This window comes from Tasmannia lanceolata, unplaced genomic scaffold (assembly GCF_043159265.1).
Source record: "Tasmannia lanceolata isolate RefF3 unplaced genomic scaffold, GAP_Taslan_0.1 ptg000048l, whole genome shotgun sequence".
Classification (NCBI taxonomy): domain Eukaryota; kingdom Viridiplantae; phylum Streptophyta; class Magnoliopsida; order Canellales; family Winteraceae; genus Tasmannia; species Tasmannia lanceolata.
In genome coordinates, this window is record NW_027518725.1 from 5,140,722 (window position 1) to 5,153,617 (window position 12,896).

The following is a 12,896-nucleotide window of genomic DNA, read 5'->3' on the forward strand; positions in this document are numbered from 1 at the left end:
TGAAATTTTTCTAAATGATTCATTTAGCCGACCCCAACTAGTTTGGGACAAAGGCTTTGTTGAGTTGAGTTGAGTAGGGCAAGTGAAAGTATTTGAATGAATTGGTAGGGCCAAACTCGGACTCGAACGAGAGCATGACCAAAGAAGAACCTAGTCATCGAGAGAGAGTAGATGATTGACTTTGGGAGCTTAAATCAATGATCCAACTTTGCTAGCCTTGTACTTGAATGTGAACTTGAAGAGGACTAGAAAGGGTCAGGATGAAGGTTAGTATAAAGTAGAGCATATAACTCTTTATTTGACATGATGTTTGTTAGAGTATGTAATATGCCTAAAGGCATAATGGACTTTGTACTACATGCTTCTTTAGTATAAATATACGAGTGAGAGGGAGATCTCCTCAACTCATTTTCATTCTTCTCAAACTCTTTCTCTCAACAAGGTATCAGAGCCCTAGGGGCCTCCCGCCTTCTCCTCCACGCCGCCACCAACCCATGCCCTAAACCTCTCTCTCTCTCTCTCTCTCTCTCTCTCTCTCTCCCTTGCATCTTTCGCTCTCTCCTCCTCATTCTCTCTCTCTCAGCTCCCTCTAGCCCCCACCCAACCCCCCCCCCCCCCCCCCCGCAATATCCCTCTCGCTCCCCGCCCCAACCCCCTCTCTTCCTCTCGCTCGGGCACCTCCCCCCCCCCCCCCCTCTCTTCACAAACCAAGGTTTTAAATTTTGGTTTCGGAATGCGTTTTGATCCTCACTGAAACCGAAATTGTTGCCGAAATAACGTTCGAAATCCAACGAAATTAAAAAAAAAAAAAATAGTTTTTATCCTGCCTAAATTTCACGAAAATATTAAATACTGAATAAATTAAATTTTTCCTAAACTTTTGGACTGAAATTTCAGCAAAAAGAAATTTCCACAAAAATTTTGATCTAAATAAAGTACCGTTTCGGGTTTACCCAATTTCGATTTCGGTATCGACCGAAACCCGAAATTTCCGTCCGAAATTTCAGATTCCGGTTGAAATTTAAAACCTTGTCGCAAACCCTAACCCTAACCCTCTCAGCAAACCCTAACCTCTCTCTCTCTCTCTGGGAGGTTCAGTGAGGCAGTCATGCGCTTTGGCATGAAACAATGCGTCGTAGACCACTCAGTCTTTAGTCATCACTCCTCAGCTGGTTGCATTTTTTTATCGTGTATGTTGATGACATCATCATCATAGATAGTAATTCAGGAGGTATACAACAATTGAAGACCTTCTTACATAAAGAATTTTCCACTAAGGATTTAGGTCGTCTTAAGTACTTTCTTGGGATAGAGGTAGGCACGCTCTTCTAGAGGCCTCTCTATCACAACGGAAGTATGTTTTGGATTTACTAGAAGAGACAGGCAACCTTGGGGTTAAGCCAGCATCTGTACCCATGGATCCTAATGTGAAGCTTGTTCCAGAAGAAGGTGACCTGTTAGAAGACCCTAGTAGATATAGAAGATTGGTTGTTAAGCTCATATATCTTACAGTTACTCGCCCAGACATATCATATGCTGTAAGGGTGGTCAGTTAGTACATGAGCTCTCCACGTACCTCTCAGTGGGCTGCAGTAGTCCAAATTCTCAAATACCTGAAAGGCGCTCCAGGAAAGGGTCTGTTGTTTAAAAGGCATGGTCATATGAAAATTGAAGGTATTTTGATGCAGATTGGGATGGATCTCCTACATATAGGAGATCAACCACTGGGTAGTAGGAGGTAACCTAGCGTCATGGAGAAGCAAGAAGCAAGATGTTATAGCCAAGTCCAGTGCAGAAGCAGAGTACAGAGCAATGGCACATACAAGTACTAAACTCATTTGGTTGTGCTCACTTTTATCTGAGATTAGTATTGTTCCATCTTCTCCTTCGCAATTGTACTGTGATAACAAGGCAACGATACACATTGCTACAAATCCGGTCTTCCATGAGTGCACTAAACACATTGAGGTAGACTGGCATTTTATCCGTCAAAGAATCTAGAAGGGAGAAATAAGCATTGTGTTCACTCGTTCAGTGGATCGGCTGGCTGATATGTTTACAAAGTCATTAAGCAAGGCTAAATTGAGTGATATTTGTAACAAGCTAGGAATGTATGATATATACATTCCAGCTTGAGGGGGAGTGTTAGAGTATGTAATAAGGGTGGACATGGTTCGGTTCGGTTCGGTTCGGTTTTGGGCTAAACCCAGAACCGAACCATGTATAATCGGTTCCCTGAAATTGGAACCAGAACCGAATCATATATGTGTGGAACCGAACCGAACCAGAACCATATATAATCGGTTCGGTTCGGTTCGGTTCTGGGTTTACCCAACCTTCACCAATGGCCTTGTTTATATATGAATTACAAGCACTAACAGTAACAGTAACAGGCACAAATTTGGGCAATGCAAAACTTATATGAAGTATGAAGAAGTACAAACAGGTGGGATAATCATGCACAAATTTTGGCAATGCATGAAGCCATGAACTACAAATTTGGGAAATAATCAGGCCCTAATATCCAAAGCAAACAGGCCCTCATTAAACCAATTCGGTTCTCGATTCCGGGATCCCAAACCCAGAACCAAACCGAATTTTCACCGGTTCCCGGATTTTTGAACCGGAACCGAACCATATAGAAATGGAACCGAACCAAACCGAACCAAATGTGCCGGTTCGGTTCGGTTCCTCGGTTCGAACCGGAACCATGTCCACCCCTAGTATGTAATACGCCTAAGGGCATAATGGACTTTGTACTACATGCTTCTTTAGTATAAATATACGAGTGAGGGGGAGATCTCCTCAACTCATTTTCATTCTTCTCAAACTCTTTCTCTCAACAATGTTCAAATCAACTTTTCTTGCTTTTGATATATAAAAATAGAAATATTAATCTTCACAACATTATATTAGAAAAATAAATGACTCAGAACCTGGCTTCTGGCCACAAGTAATTAAGATAGCCAATTTCTAAAACACGAAGCAGCCATTAATGCAGACAAGTTACTTGACTTATGATGACAGCTATGAATTATGATAGTATGGACTTCAGGATCCAGAGTTCACAACCAGTTGCATGCATGATACATGATCAACAGTACCCTACATGCCATAAAAAAGTGGAGTGTAAGAGGCCTTTGCTAGCTGATAATCACCTGTAGTTTTGTTAAACGAGAGTGCATAGAAGCCAAAAATTGACCACGTGGTTCCATTACATCTGCAATAGCATCTTCGTCACTAGCAGACACTGTTTCCTTTTCAGCAGATGAAGGGTGCCTCCTCTGTTTCAAGCATTGAATTAATGGAGATGAATATCAGGGAAGAACATTCGTAGTCCTTTAAAAGGTCATATAACCAAAACCAGAAACCCAAATAAGAAACATATTGGAGAATATCAAGAAGCAGACACAAAACAAACAATTATTTTTCCACTAGAAGCAGATATTCAGTGTAAGGGGTGCAGTAACTTACTCACAAAACTAATCCTAAAGAACTCAATGCGTGGACTTGTAATTACTGAAATCTTTTAAAGAATTGAAATCTGAAATAATCAGTGCACCTGGGACTGTGAGAAGTTAATGATACATTTGAAAAGTAATTTTTAGAAAAATTTAGTTAACCTCCTAGACAAAATTGCTCAACCATAAAAATTGTTTTAAGATCATGTTTTAAAAACTTGAATCATTCCGGACTAATAATAAAGAGTAGCATGGCAAATGCTATCCAAGTTTTCTTCCAAAAGATGCTAAGAGCTTGTAGCACTATTTGGAACCTGCCTTCGACTTATGTTTGCTCTCAAATGATGTTAAAAATCTCTGAAACTCTTGCAGATCAACTTGAAAGGCTAGTCGAGTCAACTTGACTTGTCCGGGTCCAGGTAATGAGTCCAAAGTATGATTTCATGGAAGAAAATCTGATTTGATTTTGAATCATTCATCCCATTAGAAAAACAGGCGAATTTTGCATGGACCTGGCTCGATCAAACCCAGAATCTGAGCCTTTTGAACATTGCTACCAAACTAGGTGGAATTCAGTAACCACGAATATTTATTTGTCAAAAATCTCTTTGATACATGCTTCCTATTCAGTGTTTGAACTCAAAGTTACAAAAACGTTGCTGCTAATGCTTACTTGGATACCAGAATGAGTATCCAATAGGGTGAGAGATTGGTTATGAAAATCCCCTAAAAGCCAAACTCTAATGATATGTAGTACAACAAGGATCTCAGTTATGAGAATCCCCTAAACCCCAAAATCTTTTGATTTGTAACGGCACATGACTTATGGCATGGTTGGAGAGAGATGTTGTGCCAGTAGTATCATTCCTCAAGTGATTCAAGCATAGTCCCCTCCTTCTCAAGGGATTCTTAAAATGAATTTTGATGGCTCAAGTATGGGGAATCCGGGACCTTCTGGTATTGGAGAGCTTCCAAGGAACGAAGATGGGGTTGTGATTTGGGCATTTAGTGGACCAATAGGGGTGGCGGACTCTAATGAGCCGAAAGTACAGGCCATACACCAAGGTATCAAACTGCTTCAAAATGAAGACATGAATAGGGTGGTAATAGAAGGGGACCCTCTCAACGTCATTAGGTGGTTTAAAGGATCACACATTCCACCGTGGAGATTTACTGCATTATTTGATGAGATCCAGGATAGAATTGGATCCTCCTCGATCTCCTTCAATCACATAAGGCGGTCAGCAAATGGAGAGGCTGACAAACTTGCAAGAGAGGGTGTGCATAGGGCGAGGATGGAGAGGGTGTACATAGGGCGAGGATGGAGCTCTTCGATTTCCTTACTCCCTAATAGTTTTTATTTTGTTTTCCTGCTATTTTCAGATTTATATGTTCTACTTCACTTTGTAACTTTAGGGACCTCCTCGGTCTCTGTTTCGGTTTCAATGAAGTCACTCTTACCATTCAAAAAAAAAACAAGGATCCAATATGACTTTGTCGCCTATGGATAAGGATACGTAAAACCTAGGGCATAGGAATTATTTTTTATAACAAAATACAAAAAAAAATAAAAAATGTCACCAACAATTTCAAACTTCAATCTATCAAATTATGGTTGAAACTTTTTGAGTAAAATGCCCAGCTTTGGTTGCGTGGCACAAGATGCCCAATTTGTAGCCTTATTGTCTTGTTTGGTTGTTCTATTTGTTGTGTACTTTTTTGGGCCCGTTTTGTTGTATGTTTTCTGCCGACCCCAACTAGTTTGGGACAAAGGCTTTGTTGAGTTGAGTTTGTTGTATATTTTCTCTTATTAGTAAACTAGTTGTTTGAAAAAAAAAGTACAAAATGGGGATACTATGAACAGATCCTTATTTGAACTGTCAAAAGGATGGAAAAAATTCGGATACATATTAAGAGTATTTGAGGTGTATCCCTTACCCTTATCTGAGTATCCTAATCCGACCATGTTTAAAAATGTTAGACGCACAACTTAAGGTTATTCTAGTCATTGTAACTCACACACAAATATGTGTGTGTGTGTGTGTCGTGTCGTGTCGTGTCGTGTAAGTGAGTGATAACTCCCTCTCATGCCATTCTCTACCTCTCACGCCTCATCGGTCTCTCTCTCTCTTTCTCTCATCTATTCTCTCTTTCTCTTTACACCATGTAGCCATCTAACATGGTATCAGAGAGTCAAGGTTGAAGATCGGGCCTCTCATCCTTGAAGAAATCACCCTAACCCTAATCAACTATAACACTAAGTCCCTAACACTAATCCTAATCAACCATAACCCTAACCCTAATCCATTTGCACCACTCGCACTCCTCTCCTCAACCCTAATCCTACAAAACTCAAAAAAAGAATATCTTCATTCTCTAAGGCACCATGAGGTTTAAATCAAAACACTAACAGCAGATGGATGCATCTATTATCACTTGAATAAAATACCGATAAGAACTTCTAGTTTTTAATTCATGAAGTTTCAAAAATGGTTGGCAAATAGTAACAAGGATGCAGAAAAATCAGAAGTGTAAATAATTAGAGGATGGATAAACAGATCGACAGGGGATTTCACATAAATTCTTGATTCCATTTCGAGTCCAAATGCGTGTCTCTTGGATCTTCTTGAGGATGTAATGACTTCTCCCATCTTCAACGTTGTTTACCTATATTAGTACCATGGAGACCCACTAGAGTCCGACAACATCACTTTGTTACCCTTCAAGTCGAGGTCATTAGCAGAGGATCAAGTAGAAGACCCTCAATAAATGGCCACAAGGTGAAGATGCTTAGGTCTAACAACATATTCAAATGTGTGCTTGTTGAGGGTATGGTGACTGAGAGAGAGAGAAAGGGGTTTTGACTACTCGATTGGTAAAGTACTGGACGAGTGCTCATCTCTCAAGCTTCAAGAGTTGGAGACAAAAATGTGGGCTTTATCTTCTCCAATTCATGTAAGTCGGCGCAAGTGTTGGAAACGCTTCTCTGGAGAGAAATTGACACAATTTCACCTTGACATCTGCTGGACTCGATGGAACTATGATGGTTTGGGTTGGGGTTTTTCAACATCCCTTTACGATTAAATGCTTGGGATCAATCTACATGAAACATGGTTTTAAATTTCCACTGAAACTGACATTAAACAACCAAAATGTTTCAGTTTCCAACCCCCACGTAAATTGAAACCAAAATGGTAAGTGCATTAGTGGTATACTATATCAGTGTGTGTTACATAATTATCTTTATATAAATTGCATATGAAATGTGGTGTGTTCACTGTGCATGAATATTTATATGAATTACATGTGAAATATGGTAACCTTTCAAAAAAAAAAAACATGTGAATTATGGTAGGAACTGAATTATCATGTGCACGACAACACATGTTCACTCTCGATTTTTTTTCCTGAATGGTTGTTATTAAGCAATTATGGATGAGTGTCTTGCTTATGTGATAGTTTCTACTTTCTAAGTGTGTATCCATGTTTATTCTAGCATTTCCTGCAGTTTCATCATAAAATTCTATCATTTGCATATGTTTCCGTACAATCATAATTTTAAAGGATTTCCATCAAAATTTCAAACTGAAACTTTTTCCATTTCTGTGGCAGCCGAAATTGAGCCCGAAACCGAAATTTAAAACCTTGATATGAAAGCCATTGTTCGATCTTTGGCAAGATCAAGTGCACCTTTATAACCAAGGTGAAGAAGCAATAGAAGCCCTTATTTTCTTGGGGTTTCAACGACTTAAAATGGTGGGGGCTATCAAATCAAGTCATAACTTAAATAATGTACGTCGGTCTTTTAATAACTTCAATAGCGGAGACTATTAACTTAAGTTATTACTTAATAGAATTTAAATTTTCAATTAAGGGGAGCTTTGTCGCAGTGAGATCAGATTAGTACAAGGGTCATGACCACAGGTTCAAAAAATTTCCGTATCATCATCAACTCGCCTGATTCAACTCCCTTGTACCTTGGCTGAGTTCTTATCTGAGTCCAAACATTTCCCTACCAAGTCAATCAAAATTCATTTGACTCTCCCAGCATTACACCGAGGCTACTAGGATTTTCTTTTGATGCATTTTTGCCGGCTTTCACATTTTGAAACACTAGTTATGACTGCTTTTAGGCATGCTTAAGAATAGAAGGGGAGGGGAGTTATGTGATCTAAAAATTGATTAGAACGGACTAAATCCAAATACGCAACAACAAGCTAAACGACTTTTTCAAAAAGAAAAGAACATTGAGGGACGGAAAAGCATTGTACAAACTTTTCTTTTTAGAGATTATCTTTTCCATACTTTACTATTCTCCATTAATGTTCCAGAACAGAGAAGAAATACATGGCATATAGGCGTCTACCCTTACTCGTCGAGACTATCATCTATTTTAAAGAAAAGGAAAAACAGTCCTATATTCTATCTGCTTCCTAGAACATTATCTATATAACTCAAGATCCTAAAGATTCAGCCAATGACTCTCTTTTCCTTGCTAATAATGGTTATCAAAATGATATGATGTTTATCTCGATTAGAAAAAATGGAAATTGCCACACGGAAGTCCTTGCCATGTCACCTGCCAGTTGTCCAATGCATTTTGACCCACATGCCAAAACCCACCATGTCATCTAGTGGCCAAAAAGACATGTGGGACCGATGGGGCTGTATTTGCCGCCACATGTGGGACCCTCCGATTGGGCCCGCTCTTGGCCACGATCCACCCGGATCATGGCTTCCCCCCTTTGGGGAATTTTGCTCCATCAAAATCAAAGGTGGATACGGCCGTGAATGTGGAGAGGTCGTCAATCCCATCTTGGCGACTAGTCCTTCGAAGATCAGATTTTTCTGGCTTCCTGGATCGATGATCGCCCCCACCAAGTTTTGTTTCATTTGGATCCGAACATTGAAAAGCTCCTCACGTTCGTCTTGAACTAAAGGTGCTTCATCAGATTTGACGTGTCAGCTTCTCATCTACGGTTGTCATCTCCTGGAGTTCCTCGGCTTTTATGGCATGAAGGGTAGTCTTAGATTCTTCTCCCGTGTTTGTGTTTCGAGATCTCGTCGGTCTAAGCTTAGCGTGTAGTATCCAACACTCCTCGTTTGTGTTCTGTGGGCGTTTGCAATGATCACACCACGCCTTACAAACCGTGTTGGTGTAATTGCTCGATTTTGGATCGGATTTTAATTTGTCTCATATCCGATCATCTTTCTTCTTGTGCCTCTAATCTCGTTTCTCAATCGCCATGGCTTTGATGCTTGCCTCCTCAATATTGGCGATGTGAAAGAGATTTAACTCTTCCCGAATGTACTCATGCAGCCCGTCCCAAGCACTATGGCTTGTTTGTGGAACTCAGTGGTGTAGTCTTGCACTGTTTGCTCGAACCATTGCCGTAGATAATGCCATTGTACCCATCGGTCTTTCTCATATCTGAAGGGGTAAAATTGCTTCCAAATCATTGTCTGGAACTGCTGCCAGGTCACGTCCGCTAATCCCTTACTCCTCTTGTAAGAATTCCACCATGTGAGAGCATGACTAGTGAGCTTTAGTCTAGCGAAATTTACCTTCTCCGTGTCTGTGTACTGGTAGATCGAGAAATACGTCTCGAGCATGTCGTTCTAATCGCCCAATATTTCCAAGTCGACTTTGCCATCATACACTGGCATGTCGATCCTTGCCTCCACCTTAAAGGGTTCAACTTGGATTCTCTTGCGAGTCGGACGTCTGCAACACCGGATCTCATTTTTCCTCCTCTCGGTCATTACCAACCTCCACTTCTGTCGCACAAGTGGCGGGTTCAGGATTCAGCTACGAGGTTGATGCCTCCTTGGCATGCATCAGTTGCGACATCACCGACATGATGGTCGCCATCTGGCTCTCGATCTGTGAAAATCTTTGATCTACTCCATGATCTTCCACCGTATCTCTTTGCTCAACAGTTATGGATACTAGGCCTTCTTCACGTGGTTGTTGTTGCGAAGTGCGAGCACTCACCATTGTTTTGCGGTCCCAAGACAATGGCGGAACCGGAGCTTTGATACCACTTGATCTAAAAATTGATTAGAACGGACTAAATCCAAATATGCAACAACAAGCTAAACGACTTTTTCAAAAAGAAAAGAACATTGAGCGATGGAGAAGCAGCGTACAAACTATTCTTTTTTAGAGATTATCTTTCCCAGACTCTACTATTCTCCATTAATGTTACAGAATAGAGAAGAAATACATGGCCTATGGGCATCTACCCTTACTCGATACTATCATCTATTTTAAAGAAAAGGAAAAACAGTCCTATATTCTATCTGCTTCCTAGAACATTATCTAGATAAGTCTTATCTCTAGATCCTAAAGATACAGCCAAGGACTCTCTTTTCCTTGCTAACAGTGGTTATCAAAATGAGATAATGTTTATCTCGATTGCAAAAAACAGAAATTGCCACACGGCAGTCCTTGCCATGTCACCTGCCAGTTGTCCAATAAATTTTGACCCACATGCCAAAACCCACCACGTCATCCAGTGACCAAAAAGACATGTGGGACCGATGGGGCTGTATTTGCTGCCACATGTGGGACCCTCCGATTGGGCCCACTCTTGGCCATGATCCACCCGGATCATTATGACTGCAACAGGGATTCACTATTTGAGATTAAAGAAAATGAAGAGGAGGTTCCCTCACCTAATTTCAATATAGGAATCAAGATCTAATAAATTCAATGGTTCCAACATAAATGAAAGAAGGGGATGAGATCACAATGAGATCTCGATCTCATAAGGGGGATAAGGTGAAATTGGTAGACACTACGGACTTGATTGGATTGAGCCTTGATATGGAAACCTACTAAGTAAAATTTGGTCGTACGACCAGCAAGCATTTTCCTTGATCGTTTTTTCGATCTCTCTCTCTCTTGCTCTCCACTTTCAATCATTTTCCATTTATCTCTGAAATCAGGGGAGCAACTGGGGTCGGGTTGAGGCCGACCCGACCCAAGGAACCCTTTTTACCATCCCGAAGCCGACCCGACCCGATTTCCAACCCGACGAGGTTCAAACCGACCCAAGGAACCCTTTTTCCCAACCCGAACCCGACCCGTCCCGAGTTCAACCCGACCCAACCCGAGTTTTTAATCTTATAAAAAAAATTCATAAAAAATGTCGGGTTTCACTCGGGTTGGGTTGCCCAAACCCTCAAACAGAACTCAACCCAGGTTGGGAAAACTCAACCTGAACTCAACCCGTCCCGACCCGACTTTTTTTGGGTTGAACCCGACCGAGTTGCACCCCTATCTCAAATTAGATCCATTATATATATTCCTTTACTTTTGATGTGTCACATTGGTATCAAAGCCGAAGGTGAGATATTGGAGACAAAGAATGATTGAGCAGCTCACGTGTGAGGTCCAAACTTTTTTCTGAATGGTAAAAATTTCATTAAAAGCAAGCAAAAACCCAAAAGGTCTATACTCTATACAACCAACCAGGAAACAACCAAAGGAATAGCACAAGCAAAGAGCCTCCCCCCAAGAGGGATAAAAGAAAAGAAAAAGAATCAAGGAGGAAGGAAATCAATCAATTCCAAGCTCTCTTTTGATATCCCTTCTCTAGCTAATCTGCCAGCTTCTCCGTTTGCCGACCTCCTGACATGATTGAAGGATATAGTAGCCTCCCCTATTATGTCTTGAATCTCATCAAATAAAAAATAAACCTCCCTGGATGAGATTGGGAGCCTCTTAACTATCATATCACGTTAAGCGAGTCCCCTTCTAATACTACTTGTTCAAATCTTCATTTTCAAGAAGCTTTATCCCTTGATGAACAGCTTGCATTTCAGCCTCACTAAAGTTTGCCACGCCTATGGGTCCCGCAAATGGCCATTTAACTGACCCGTACTCATCTCTAAGTATACCCCCCAATTCCAAATGGCCTTGGATTTCCCATGCTAGACACATCAAAGTTCAGCTTCAGTAGGCCTGGAGGATAAGGCTCCCAGTCTTGAGACATCCTGGTTACTTCTTCTGTGCCACATACTTCCTTCCATCCATACCATAAATCATAGGCCAACAAAGACCTAAAGCATCGTAGGGTATCAGCCCATAAGATTGTGGAGGCTATCACCTTGAATATCCTTCAAATACTCGCAAATTTCTTTCTTTCCAGCACAGAGATGAAGATGAGGTACCTGTGAGGTGCAAGCTTTGCAGCATAGAGATAAGCAAAAGCCTTAATAGAGGTACCTTAAGGAGATAGTGACCATTTGGATCCACTGGAAGATGGATCTGAAGATGAAGAAAATATGGAAGATGAGAATTTGTTCCATGTTCCAGTCAGTGTTTCAAAATGCGGATGTGGGTCAAAACGCGATCGAAGAAAATCCTAGTCGACTCGGTACAACACGGTCGAGTACTCAATTGGAGTTGGCGTGGATGAGTACTCGATTGACACGGCCATAACTCGAGAGAGTCAAATGTGTTTTTATTGACTCTGTAAAGTAAAACGTGGGTTACTCTCCGGAGGCCCACGTACCCGTGTCGGGTGCGTATCGGGTGCGGGTGCTCTTGGGTACTCTTTGGGTGCGTACCAGGTACTCACCCGGTTCAAATTAAATCGAAAATTATAGATCTACAATAGAGAGGCTGTCCCAAATCATAATTAACAAAAGGGGGGTTGAATATATCAAAATATCAATAATATATATATATATATATATATATATATATATATATATATCACGTAACTAAAAACCTAACAACTTAGAAGTAATATTAGATTTTGGTGATGTTATTGTCATTTGATTGTTCTCCAATTAAATTGTTTGAATTCTTTAACAAAAATTTTTATTTTTTTATTTTTATAAATATATAATAAAATATAAAAATATATTATATTCAACGTACCCCCAACATATTCTTATCCTATTGTTAAAAAAAATCGCGTATCCACATACCCGTATCGTGTCGTACCCGCACCCGTATCCGTGCTTCATTGGCCCAGACCATGTAGTTTAGAGGCTCAATTCGTGATATTCTTTGGTTTAAATGCCGGGGTTGGTCCTGTGGCTCAACAGTTGAGGCTTTGTTTCTCAACCTTGAGAGGTCTCAGGTTCGATCCCAGCTTACCGATAAAAAAAATGTTGGAGGAACTAAGATTGAGGTTGCTGATTTTTATGGAGACTAAATAATAGCAACAACTCTAAAATAGAATCTATCTAAACACTTTATTTAAAATAAAATAGCCCATATTAAAAATCTAGTTAGTCGATTCTAACTTGGACTCTTAACTATAATAAACAAAACCAACCTTGCGACTAACTCAAACAGGCTACCCTATCATACTAAAGCCCAAAGAGCCTTTTTACAATTTGACACAAGTCAACTTTTCAAAATGGTGTAATCACATTTCCCTTTCTTGCGGCTTCATATTGGCGTCTGGTAGGGTT

The 12,896-nt window shown here is 40.4% G+C and overlaps 1 protein-coding gene across 4 annotated transcripts in view; it reads right to left on the reverse strand.

The window, feature by feature from the left end:
- LOC143864343 (katanin p80 WD40 repeat-containing subunit B1 homolog KTN80.4-like) overlaps positions 1-12,896 on the reverse strand; it is a 50,982-nt gene that overhangs the window by 25,940 nt on the left and 12,146 nt on the right. For all 4 annotated transcript variants that reach the window (XM_077375267.1, XM_077375266.1, XM_077375265.1 and 1 more), the window contains exon 16: positions 3,159-3,284. In XM_077375267.1, coding sequence (XP_077231382.1) covers positions 3,159-3,284 — 126 coding nt within the window. The remainder of the gene's footprint in view (positions 1-3,158; positions 3,285-12,896) is intronic.